Source organism: Rhinoraja longicauda, chromosome 11, assembly GCF_053455715.1.
Source record: "Rhinoraja longicauda isolate Sanriku21f chromosome 11, sRhiLon1.1, whole genome shotgun sequence".
Taxonomy (NCBI): domain Eukaryota; kingdom Metazoa; phylum Chordata; class Chondrichthyes; order Rajiformes; family Arhynchobatidae; genus Rhinoraja; species Rhinoraja longicauda.
The window spans coordinates 17,572,844-17,585,299 of NC_135963.1; the positions used below are offsets into that span (position 1 = coordinate 17,572,844).

At 42.1% G+C, this 12,456-nt stretch overlaps 1 protein-coding gene across 1 annotated transcript in view; it reads left to right on the forward strand.

Moving 5' to 3' along the window:
• pif1 (PIF1 5'-to-3' DNA helicase homolog (S. cerevisiae)) overlaps positions 1-12,456 on the forward strand; it is a 29,520-nt gene that overhangs the window by 3,071 nt on the left and 13,993 nt on the right. The window contains exons 3-6 of the mRNA XM_078407930.1: positions 1,035-1,160; positions 5,270-5,423; positions 9,412-9,526; positions 10,316-10,422. Of these exons, the coding sequence (XP_078264056.1) occupies positions 1,035-1,160; positions 5,270-5,423; positions 9,412-9,526; positions 10,316-10,422 (502 nt within the window). The remainder of the gene's footprint in view (positions 1-1,034; positions 1,161-5,269; positions 5,424-9,411; positions 9,527-10,315; positions 10,423-12,456) is intronic.

Here is a 12,456-nt window from a genome sequence, read left to right on the forward strand (position 1 = left end):
AATTTTAGATCAGATTATTCCCCTCTTATTCTCAACTCTTAACTTTTGCTCTAGTTGAATTAGCATTATTCTGAACGAATTCTGTCTCGTGAGGAATTGTGGGGGCTTGGCAGAGAGGCATTTGACTCCTCCTATGTGATTGGAAATTCAGACCAGACTTGTTCTTTCCCCGTGGGCTCTGAGGAAAGTATACAAGAGTAGTTGTAGATGAATCTTGTGGTATATTGTCTCACATTAGAAGTGGCCCTGTTTTCCTCATGACCACATTGATTTCCCTCGGGTGCTGCCATTTTCTCCCTCTTCACAAAGATGTATGCATTGAGACGTTGATCAGTCAGTATAAATTGTCCCTTGTAAGATACAAATAATTTATTAGCCAAGTATGTAAGAACATACAAGAAATCTGATTTGCCATACAGTCATACCAAAAAAGCAGAAAACACACAACTACATAAAAATTAACATAAACATCCACCACAGTGCACTGTGATTGAAGGCAATAACGTATTATCTTCTTCCCTCCTTTCCTCCCGCGGTTGGGGCAGTCGAACCATCTGCAGTCGGGGCGATCCATGCTCCTGCGTCGGGACGATTAAAGCTCGTGTGACCAGGGTGGCCGAAGCTTCTGCGGTTAGAGCTCCTGAAGTTGATCCCTGACAAAGGGATCGCAAGCTCCACGATGTTAAATCTGCAGGCTCCCGTGGTTGGAGCTCCCGAAGTCGATCCCCAGCAAAGGGACCGCCAGATCCATGATGTTAGGCCTCAGTGCGCTCAGAGATACGATACGGAAAAAATTGCATCTCCTTCGAGGAAAGAGATTAAAAAAAGTTTCCTCCACCCACCTCCCACATAATACAAAACTAAAGATACACTAAAACATACATGATTATAGTGAGATTGGGCCTTGGGCAGAATACCAGAACAGAAAAGGTATACCTGCATCCTGTTTCTTGGAACATTTGTTTACTGATGCTTTCCAAAGAATGTGTATGCATTTGTACTTTCCCAACCACAAATCTTTATTTTGCTTCAAGGAACTGGTAAGTCTTTCTTACTGAAGAGGATTGTCGGATCATTGCCACCAAAGAGTACGTACACCACCGCCAGTACTGGAGTGGCTGCCTGTCATATTGGAGGAACAACCCTGCATGCATTTGCAGGTCAGTTGTGTACAACGATGAGTGGCAGAAGATCAGGGCTGGGGGAAATATTATTTGTTGAAGATTTAGCCATTGGACTGCAAATTGTGGGGTGGGGAGGATGCATTAGGATAAATTATTTTAAACAGAAGAGGTCTGGAAACCCCTCTCATCAATGTGGCTTTTTTGTGAATATTTAAAATTTAATGATTTTATTTCACAAAATGCTGGAGTAACTCAGCAGGTCAGGCAGCATCTCAGGAGAGAAGGAATGGGTGACGTTTCGGGTGGAAACCCTTCTTCAGTCTGAGTTACTACAGCATTTTGTGAAATAAATACCTTCGATTTGTACCAGCATCTGCAGTTATTTTCTTACACTAAGATTTAATGATGATCATTAATCTCCTCCCTTATGCATGGTAATTCTTTTTTTGAAATAAGTTAACAATTGTGGTCTTTCCCTATTATATTTCAAAAGTAATAAATGACAGGCCTCTCATTGCATGTCAGAGAAGTAATTAAGATGGAAAGAGTGCAGAGAAGATTTACGAGAATATTGCCAGGACTTGTGGGCCTGAGCTATAGGGAGAGGTTGGGCAGGCTAGGATTTAGGAGGTTGAGGGGTGACCTTGTAAAGGTGTATAAAATCATGAGGGGAAGAGTAAGGTGAATCCACAGAACATGTAACACCTGGAGTATTGTGTGTAGTTTTGGTCTCCAAATTTGAGGACGGACATTCGTGCTATTGAGGGAGTGCAGCGTAGGTTCACGAGGTTAATTCCTGGGATGGCTGGACTGTCATATGTTGAGCGACTGGGCTTGTATACACTGGAATTTAGGATGAGAGGGGATCTTATTGAAACATATAAGATTATTAAGGGATTGGACACGCTAGAGGCAGGAAACATGTTCCTGATGTTGGGGGAGTGCTGAACCATGGGCCACAGTTTAAGAATAAAGGGTAGGCCATTTAGACCGGAGATGAGGAAAACTTTTTCAGTCAGAGAGTTGTGAATCGGTGGAATTTTCTGCCTCAGAAGGCAGTGGAGGCCGATTCTCTAGGTGCTTTCAAGAGAGAGTTAGATAGAGCTCTTAAAGATAGCGGAGTCAAGAGATATGGGAAGGCCAGAACAGGGTACTGATTGTGAATGATCAGCCATGATCACAGTGGATGGTGGTGCTGGCTCGACGGGCCTAATGGCCTACTCCTGCACCTATTGTCTATTATCATATATCATATATCATATATCATATATATACAGCCGGAAACACGCCTTTTCGGCCCTCCAAGTCCGTGCCGCCCAGCGATCCCCGTACATTAACACTATCCTACACCCACTAGGGACAATTTTTACATTTACCCAGCCAATTAACCTACATACCTGTACGTCTTTGGAGTGTGGGAGGAAACCGAAGATCTCGGAGAAAACCCACGCAGGTCACGGGGAGAACGTACAAACTCCTTACAGTGCAGCACCCGTAGTCAGGATCGAACCTGAGTCTCCGGCGCTGCATTCGCTGTAAAGCAGCAACTCTACCGCTGCGCTACCGTGCCGCCATTGTCTATTGTCCATTGTCTATTCTTTTACCTAGAATAAGGATTCAAAAATTGGACTATCTAGCTTTAAGGTGAGAGTGACAAAGATTTACTGGGGACCCATAGGGCAACTTTTTTCACATAGTGTGATGGGTATATGGGACAAACTATCAGAGGAGATAATTGAGACACGTATTATAACTGCATTTAAAAGGTACTTAGACAGGTACATGGATAGGGAATGTTTAGAGGGATAGGGCGACATGGCGGTGCAGCGATAGAGTTGCTGCCTTGCAGCGCCAGAGACCCAGGTTCAATCCTGACCATGGGTGCTGTCCCTACAGAGTTTGTACCTTCTCCCCGTGACCTTTGTCGGTTTTCTCTGGGAGCTCCGGTTTTCTCCCTCGCACTTCAAAGACGTACAGGTTTGTGGGTTAATTGGTTTAATAAAATTGTAAATTGACCCTGGTGTATGTAGGATAATGTTGGTGTGTCGGGATCGCTGGTCAGCGTGGACTCGGTGGGCTGAAGGGCCTGTTTCTGCACTGTATCTCTAAACTAAACTAAAGGGATAATGTAGGCAGATGGGAATAGCTGAGATAGGGTGGCTTGGTTGGCATGGACGGGTTGTGCTGAAAGACCTGATTCTGTGTTGTACGAGTGTTCTATGACAGTGCCAGGATAGCTGGCATGTGATTAATGAAATTTAAGAGTTAGATATAGCTCATAGGCCTAACGACATCAAGGGATATCAAGAGAAAGCAGGAACGGGACACTGAATTTGGATGGTCAACCATATTGAATGGTGGAGCTGGCTTGAAGGGCCGAATGGCCTACTCCTGCATCTATTTTCTATGTTAATGAAAGTATGAAGTGATTATGCTTCAACAAGGAAGAATAGACAGTCATCATAAACAATCTAGTACAATGCTAAAGGAGATGAAGGAAGGATGCTAATCTTTGAATGTGGCTGGACACGATGAGAATCCTGCTTGAAAGCATGAATGATTTTGGTAGACTAATTAAAATGAACTACTTTCACTGAAAAAAGTCAAAACAAAATGACACCAATTTAAGCTAATTGGCAAAAGAACCAAAGCCAGCACGAACATAATGTTTCTTCCACTCTGAACCCTTCACCGGTGTCTAGCAAAGGTAATAAAACAAATCGCACTGCACAGTCTGCATTTGTGCACGTCTTGCCCATCACAAAATTATATATGCTCCTGTATTACTTTTCATGTAAAGCAGAGGCTATAGTAAAGAGGTTGTCTTGCTCCTGCAGGTCCAATTAGCTAAGTATGCTATACCCTTATTGGCCTTCATTACGTTTTTTAACCTCCACACTTTATGATAAATTGTGCTTAATGGAACACGTTTTTGGAACACGACTTTTTCCGTGTCGTATCTCTGTAGGCAGCCTAACATTGTGGAGCTGGCAGCCTCTTACTGAGACCTTGGGAACTCCAATTGCGGGAACCTGCGGACTTAACATCGTGAGCTGGCGATCCCTTTGCCAGGGATCGACCTCGCAGCTCCAACCGCGGGGGCCTGCGGGCTTTAACAACGTGGAGCTCGCTGTCCCTGGTTAGGGACCAGCTTCGGGAGCTCCAAGCTGCAGGAATTTCGACCGCTGGCTGCGGGAGCTTCAATCGCCCCGACTGCGGATGGTTTGACTCCCCCGACCATGGGAGAAAAGGAGAAAAAAAGATAAGACTTTATTGCCTTCCATCACAGTGGGTAATTGGGAGGAGCCGCTGTGGTGGATGTTTATGTCAAATTTTATGTGGTTGTGTGTCGTGTTGCTTTTTTGGTATAACTGTATGGCAGACCAAATTCCTCATATATTGCAAAACATACTTGGCTAATAAATTACGTTTATGATTATGAAGTTTTGGTCTCATTTTTTTCCTTTTAATTAGTTACGTACGGCTAATGAAAGACCTGCCCTATTATGCTCACATTTTACTGATCACCATATTTCATGATAAAGTATTTTTTTGAGGCAATGGGAAATTTTATAAATGCTTCGACAAGCTGGCACAAAAAGAATCCCGATGAATCAAAATGGCAAAAAAATATGAAGGATTGACATATCATATCATATCATATATATACAGCCGGAAACAGGCCTTTTTGGCCCTCCAAGTCCGTGCCGCCCAGCGATCCCCATACATTAACACTATCCTACACCCACTAGGGACAATTTTTACATTTACCCAGCCAATTAACCTACATACCTGTACGTCTTTGGAGTGTGGGAGGAAACCGAAGATCTCGGAGAAAACCCACGCAGGTCACGGGGAGAACGTACAAACTCCTTACAGTGCAGCACCCGTAGTCAGGATCGAACCTGAGTCTCCGGCGCTGCATTCGCTGTAAAGCAGCAACTCTACCGCTACCTCTCATTAACACTCTCAATGGATTCTGTTTAATGCCAACGATCTCAAATATTTCTTGTTTAGATTTCAAAATGGTGCTGCCTTGCCAAAGTAAGAATGGTTTTTACCAATTTGAGATTTGGGTATTGAAAAGACAGCTGTCAATACTTTGCCCAAAGTATTTAAAAATTTTGGATTTATCTTTTCTGCAGGAATTGGATCAGGAAAAGCTCCTCTGCAGCAATGTGTAGAGCTGGCTCAAAGGTCTGGGATCCTCAGCCACTGGCTAAATTGCAGGCACCTTATCATAGATGAAATCTCTATGATAGAAGGAGAATTCTTCGACAAGCTTGAAACTGTGGCCAGGTACGTCATACTGTTAAAATGGAGCTACATCACTCTCTTCATTTTCCATATTTGTCATATCTCGACGGACATAAATAGATAGTGCTCTGTAATGGTTGAGTGAACATGTTTTTCACAGCTGATTTTTAGGAGGTTTGCAAAAATTAATTGGAGCATAAGGCTGATAAATACGGCCACTTTTCTAGTGAGAATTTATCCAATTTTAATTGGATACCTTCTCACTTTCATTGTACTTTCACAATAGCGCTGGAGATCAATTTTGTATATCCATTGTGTGTAGGCAACTAATGTTCCCAATTGCACTTGTTTGCACATCTCCTTGGTCATTCATCCCTGCATGGTACTTATTAAATGTGTAATTTGCTTGCTTTCTGAGTACCATTACGTATTTGTAATGACGCCTGTACTCTTAAACTTGTAAATGTTGCAGGAGTGTCTGCAAGTATAGCTACTGTTGTCCAGGTTAAAATATTCGTTTTTTATCTTGCTTTCTGTACAGTATGTGATGGTGATGCAAATTACCTACAAACATGATTTTTTTTAAAAAACGAATTTGGCATTATCAACCCAAATATGTGGTCAGTTTCCAAATGTACACTGGCAGTTTTAGACAATAGACAATAGGTGCAGGAGTAGGCCATTCGGCCCTTCGAGCCAGCACCGCCATTCAATGTGATCATGGCTGATCATTCTCAATCAGTACCCCGTTCCTGCTTTCTCCCCATACCCCTTGACTCCGCTATCCTTAAGAGCTCTATCCAGCTCTCTCTTGAATGTATTCAGAGAATTGGCCTCCACTGCCCTCTGAGGCAGAGAATTCCACAGATTCACAACTCTCTGACTAAAAAAGTTTTCCTCATCTCTGTTCTAAATGGCCTACCCCTTATTCTTAAACTGTGGCCCCTGGTTCTGGACTCCCCCAACATTGGGAACATGTTTCCTGCCTCTAACATGTCCAACCCCTTAATAATCTTATACGTTTCGATAAGATCCCCTCTCATCCTTCTAAATTCCAGTGTATACAAACCTAGTCGCTCTAGTCTTTCAACATATGACAGTCCCGCCATTCCGGGAATTAACCTAGTAAACCTACGCTGCATGCCCTCAATAGCAAGAATATCCTTCCTCAAATTTGGAGACCAAAACTGCACACAGTACTCCAGGTGCGGTCTCACTAGGGCCCTGTACAACTGCAGAAGGACCTCTTTGCTCCTATACTCAACTCCTCTTGTTATGAATGCCAACATTCCATTGGCTTTCTTCACTGCCTGCTGTACCTGCATGCTTCCTTTCAGTGACTGATGCACTAAGACACCCAGATCATGTTGTACGTCCCCTTTTCCTAACTTGACACCATTCAAATAATAATCTGCCATCCTATTCTTACCACCAAAGTGGATAACCTCACACTTATCCACATTAAACTGCATCTGCCATGCATCCGCCCACTCACACAACCTGTCCAAGTCACCCTGCAACCTCATAGCATCTTCCTCACAGTTCACACTGCCACCTAGCTTTGTATCATCGGCAAATTTGCTAATGGTACTTTTAATCCCTTCATCCAAGTCATTGATGTATATTGTAAATAGCTGCGGTCCCAACACCGAGCCTTGCGGTACCCCACTAGTCACTGCCTGCCATTCTGAAAGGGACCCATTTATCCCCACTCTTTGCTTTCTGTCTGTCAACCAATTTTCTATCCATGTCAGTACCCTACCCCCAATACCATGTGCTCTAATTTTGCCCACTAATCTCCTATGTGGGACCTTGTCGAAGGCTTTCTGAAAGTCGAGGTACACCACATCCACCGGCTCTCCCCTGTCAATTTTCCTAGTTACATCCTCAAAAAATTCCAGTAGATTAGTCAAGCACGATTTCCCCATCGTAAATCCATGCTGACTCGGAACGATCCTGTTACTGCGATCCAAATGCTCCGCAATTTCATCTTTTATAATTGACTCCAGCATCTTCCCCACCACTGATGTCAGACTAACTGGTCTATAATTTCCCGTTTTCTCTCTCCCTCCTTTCTTGAAAAGTGGGATAACATTAGCTACCCTCCAATCCACAGGAACTGACCCGGAATCTATAGAACATTGGAACATAATCACTAATGCGTCCACAATTTCTAGAGCCACCTCCTTAAGCACCCTGGGATGCAGACCATCAGGCCCTGGGGATTTATCAGCCTTGAGTCCCATTAGTCTACCCAAATTTTTTAATCAGCCATGGGTGCCTCTTACTCCCCTTAGAATCTTTCCTCCTCTTTGGGATAAATTGATCCTGCAACTTCTGCATTATTCCCAGGAATACCTGCCATTGCTGCCCCACAGTCTTCCCTGCTAGGGCCTCCTTCCAGTCAATTTTGGCCAATTCCTGCCTCGTGCCTCTGTAATCCCCTTTGCCATACTGTAATACTGACACCTCCGATTTTCCCTTCTCCCTCTCCATTTGTAGAGTAAAACTTATCATATTGTGGTCACTGCCTCCTAATGGCTCATTTACCTCGAGTCCCCTTATCAGGTCAGGTTCATTACATAACACTAACTCCAGAATTGCCTTCTCCCTGGTAGGCTCCACTACAAGCTGTTCTAAGAATCCATCTCGGAGGCACTCCACAAACTCTCTTTCCTGGGGTCCATTACCAACCTGATTTTTCCAGTCTACCTGCATGTTGAAATCTCCCATGACCACCACAGCATTACATTTGGGCACTAACTCAACAAAATCTGATAAGGGTCATATAAATAGTGGTGAATCTGTGGAATTCTTTGCCACAGAAGGCTGTGGAGGCCAAGTCAATGGATATTTTTAAGGCAGAAATGGATAGATTCTTGATTAGTACGGGTGTCAAGGGTTATGGGGAGATGGCAGGAGAATGAGGTTAGGAGGGAGAGATAGATTCGCCATGATTGAATGGCAGAGTAGACTTGATGGGCTGAATGGCTAAATTCTACTCCTATTCCTTATGACCTAAACATTCATTAGAATAGGTTTTGTTCAAAATCAGATCCAAAGGGTCCAATGGGATAGTATTTTGTCAGTGAGATTAGGTTGAGAATCCCAAATCCTCAGCATAAATGTTCATCTCCCCCCAGCTTGTCTGCTGTCAAAACTCCAGCACATGCAATTTACCTCTTCCAGTTTTGATTTCTTGCAATGTCCCCCTCCTTGATGGTTTCCTGCACCACACATTCTAGTTCTGTTTATTCAAATGTCCCTCACCATGCCCTCCACTGTCTACTTCATCAATCATTTTTGTGTTTGATAATGTGCATTGATTCCCAATTCTCTAACATTTCCAATCCAAAATTTTCGATCTTGCGTGACTTTACCCAGCCCAATCCCACCTTTCTCTGTAACCTATAACTCTATTCTACCCTTCAAGCATTCCGACTGGCTTCTGCTCTTTGGTCCGGCGTTGGTAGCTTCAGCCTCCTGGACTGTGACCTCCAAAATTCATTCTGTCTATTTCCCTGAATCCTTTTTTCTCCTTTGCCATTTATTCTGCCTTAATCAGCCCATTAATTTTTCTTTGTATGGTGCCATGTTTTTGCTATTGTCCTTGATTAACTGCATGTCGTTTATATACAAAATTACAATGGACGTGATTATCAATAATTTTATAAATGAATGGCAGATGCTTTTGTGAATACTTGTTGCTAATCGACTATAATTGCTTGTTGCTTAACATGAAGCTGACAGAAACTCAATTTTACTTGCAAACAACAGTGCTGAAAAATCTCGCATGAACGCGATGATCCTGACTTATGATGTGCTGTCAACCACATTTTTTTAATTGATTTTTGTATACCTACATAATTACAATCTATCCAGGTCTCAAAATTCCATGTTAATCTACTCTAATGTTTGTAGATTGCTGTAGTGATGATTAATCTCTCTGTAAAATATTTCAGATGGTTCTCCTATTCCCATGCAATCGCCCAATAACAAACTGTATCAGTGTTCCCCTTTGCTATTGCAGGATTGTTCGAAAATGCAATGAGCCTTTCGGTGGAATCCAGTTGATAGTTTGTGGAGATTTTCTACAGCTTCCTCCTGTGAGCAGGGCCAAAGAAAAGTATAAATTTTGCTTCCAGGTAAGGGGATGAAAAAGTTAAATATTTTTATTTTGGGGAAGCCCAATTTTTTGTTTTGGTGGGTGGGTGGGGGGGGGGGGGGGGGAGTGAAAGAAATTTACCTTTCATGTTTTCTCTCCAGCTCTCAAAATTAAATGTTTAATGTCGGGCATCAGTCACAGTATGTGTCCCTGATGCAAAATGCATAACAGTGCATGAGGAGATTAATCTCCTTGAATAGTTTGGGCCTAAAGTTACCAATGTGCAATGCAAAATAATTATTGCTCCTTTGCAGTTCTATTGAAAATGTGTCATTGACATTGACACACTCTGGTTAACCTTTAACAAGACAATATTTTTAAATTTGTCAAAGCTGTCAATAATTCGCCATCAATTTTCAACTAGACATCAGTTATTACTTTAACCCATTTGGGAGAGGGAGTTGGAGAGGATGGGGTTTGTGGGTTTCTTGTTTATTAAGATCATGAATGAGGTTGGATTGTTGAGTATGGCTACTCACAAACTGGGCCCGTCACAGATAACAATTCAAAAATATTTTGAATATATGTTTTCTATGGGGAGAGAACATGACGAAAAATAGAAGAAATTAATGGATCACAGAGAGTATGAAATAAAGGAGAAAGAAATGTAACAAAATCCAAGATAAATGAGGAAACTGCAACCATAGTAAATTATTTATTTAATACTCGGGGAAGAATTTGGATGAGAGAGTATTCTTAACTGTTTCATTCTTTGGGTGCTTGCATGTCATTGTTCAGTAAAGGAAATGTACCTTATGATTTGTTTAAGGCAAAGAGTTGGAGCAAGTGTATCCAGGTGAACATGGAACTAAAAGAGGTGCGAAGACAAACTGATAAAACATTCATTGCAATGTTGCAGGCTGTACGGCTTGGGAGGCAAGTATTATTTAACGTTATATTGCGATAATGTTGCACAAAAAACTGTCCTTTCATTTTCAGTGAAAAGCTGGTTTTAATGCATATGCGTGCATGTCAGTTTAATTGTCATATGTACCGACAGTGGGGCAATCAAATTCCTGTTGGCAGCACATAACTGGCCTGTTTTCTGATCTGAACTGGGAGAAGGGGATATTTCCTTCCATTGCCTTATTTCTTAGTGATTTGTGAACTTTTTAATTGCATTCTTTGGCTTGTGTTCTATTTGCTGCAAAAGGGGAATCTGCAACCTCATCAAATCAATGGGTCTGTTAATAAATTTGAGAAGCAATTGAGTATCTTTCTGGAGAGATGGAGGAAGAAGGGCAATGGATGCAATTGATCATGACAATCATTCTTTGCAACTAATGTACTTCACCTCCTCCCAAAATTTTCTATTCCTGTAGTTCTTGCTAAAGAATCCAATAAACGTTAACGTAGCATTGTAAGAAATAATGCCACTGAATTTGGCAAAGAAATTAAGTATCTGTTTCTTCCAGTCCAAGTAGAGAACAGCAGGCCATGATTTATTTATGTACATCATTAAAAGAGCAGTACCATGGTCAAATTTAAACTTCAGAAATAAGAGCAGGTGGAAGCAAACAGTCCTTAAACTTCCTCTGACATTCTCGAATACTCTAGCTGACTTTCTAGCCTTGTACCTTCCTATTCAACCCCCACATTCTTTTACTTCCTAAAAATCTACCGACACCAACTTTCAAACAAACAGAATCCACAGCCCTCTTCTGAGCGAAAAACATTTCCTTCATGGATGACAAAGACTAAGACTCTGCATATAGTTTAAATTCTCTGGCCAGAGATGATGATTTCCTGTTGTTATTTAAACCTGCAAATTATAGACCCTGTATAATTGGAAGCAGCTGTAATGGCATTGGATATGCAGAGAACACCCTTGCCTCATTGTCAGAAGGTGTGGGATTAAGAATCACTTTAATTTGTTGATAAAGGAATTACTCAAATTGGAAGTGTAAGAAAATAACTGCAGATGCTGGTACAAATTGAAGGTATTTATTCACAAAATGCTGGAGTAACTCAGCAGGTCAGGCAGCATCTCAGGAGAGAAGGAATGGGTGACGTTTCTGGTCGAGACCCTTCAGACAAATTGGAATGTACTTGCTGGTCACAAATGGTTGTGATAATTTCTTTGAAGAAATAATTATTTTGAAGACAATAGACAATAGACAATAGACAATAGGTGCAGGAGTAGGCCATTCAGCCCTTCGAGCCAGCACCGCCATTCAATGCGATCATGGCTGATCACTCTCAATCAGTACCCCGTTCCTGCCTTCTCTCCATACCCCCTCACTCCGCTATTATTTTTGAAGAAAAATCAAGTATTATGTATTTAGAATTCATTAATAATCTGGTGGTTAAGAGGCCTCCAAGAAAGAGTGCATAATGTGACAGAATTTCTATAAAAATAATGTGATTTTATTTGATTTGAAACAAATCTTAAATCTATACAAACCAAACTACAAGGCATAAATAATGTGCAGATTGTTTGTAGTTTGGGAGTTTGAGCAAAGGCTGTAAGATTTGAGAAGTTTTCCCTCATTCGGAAAGCAACACCAAAACCAAAGAGCTGCAGTTTGGACATTTTAAACGGGAGACTGGGGCTGATAGCGGAGAAAGGCTGCGGTCAGTTTACCAAGGGATGTCACAATCTGTGGGTCCTAAAATGGCCGCAGGACCTCGTGACCAGCCACAATAAGTAAAAACCTTACAACCCAGTCTCTAGGTTTCTGCAAAGCCACGGCCAGAACAATGGATGGGTATTGGCCATGCAGAAACCTGCGAAACCAGGTCGAAGCCCAGACACTGGGGCGCTGACATCAGCATACTCACAATGCCCCAAGCCGACCTAAACCGTTCATCTCGTTAAGGGGGCACAATAGCCCATAGAAAACTACCTGGTAGGTGATGGGAAACCAGTTAAACCCATCACCTCGCAACGAAATACCAATTAACACCGTC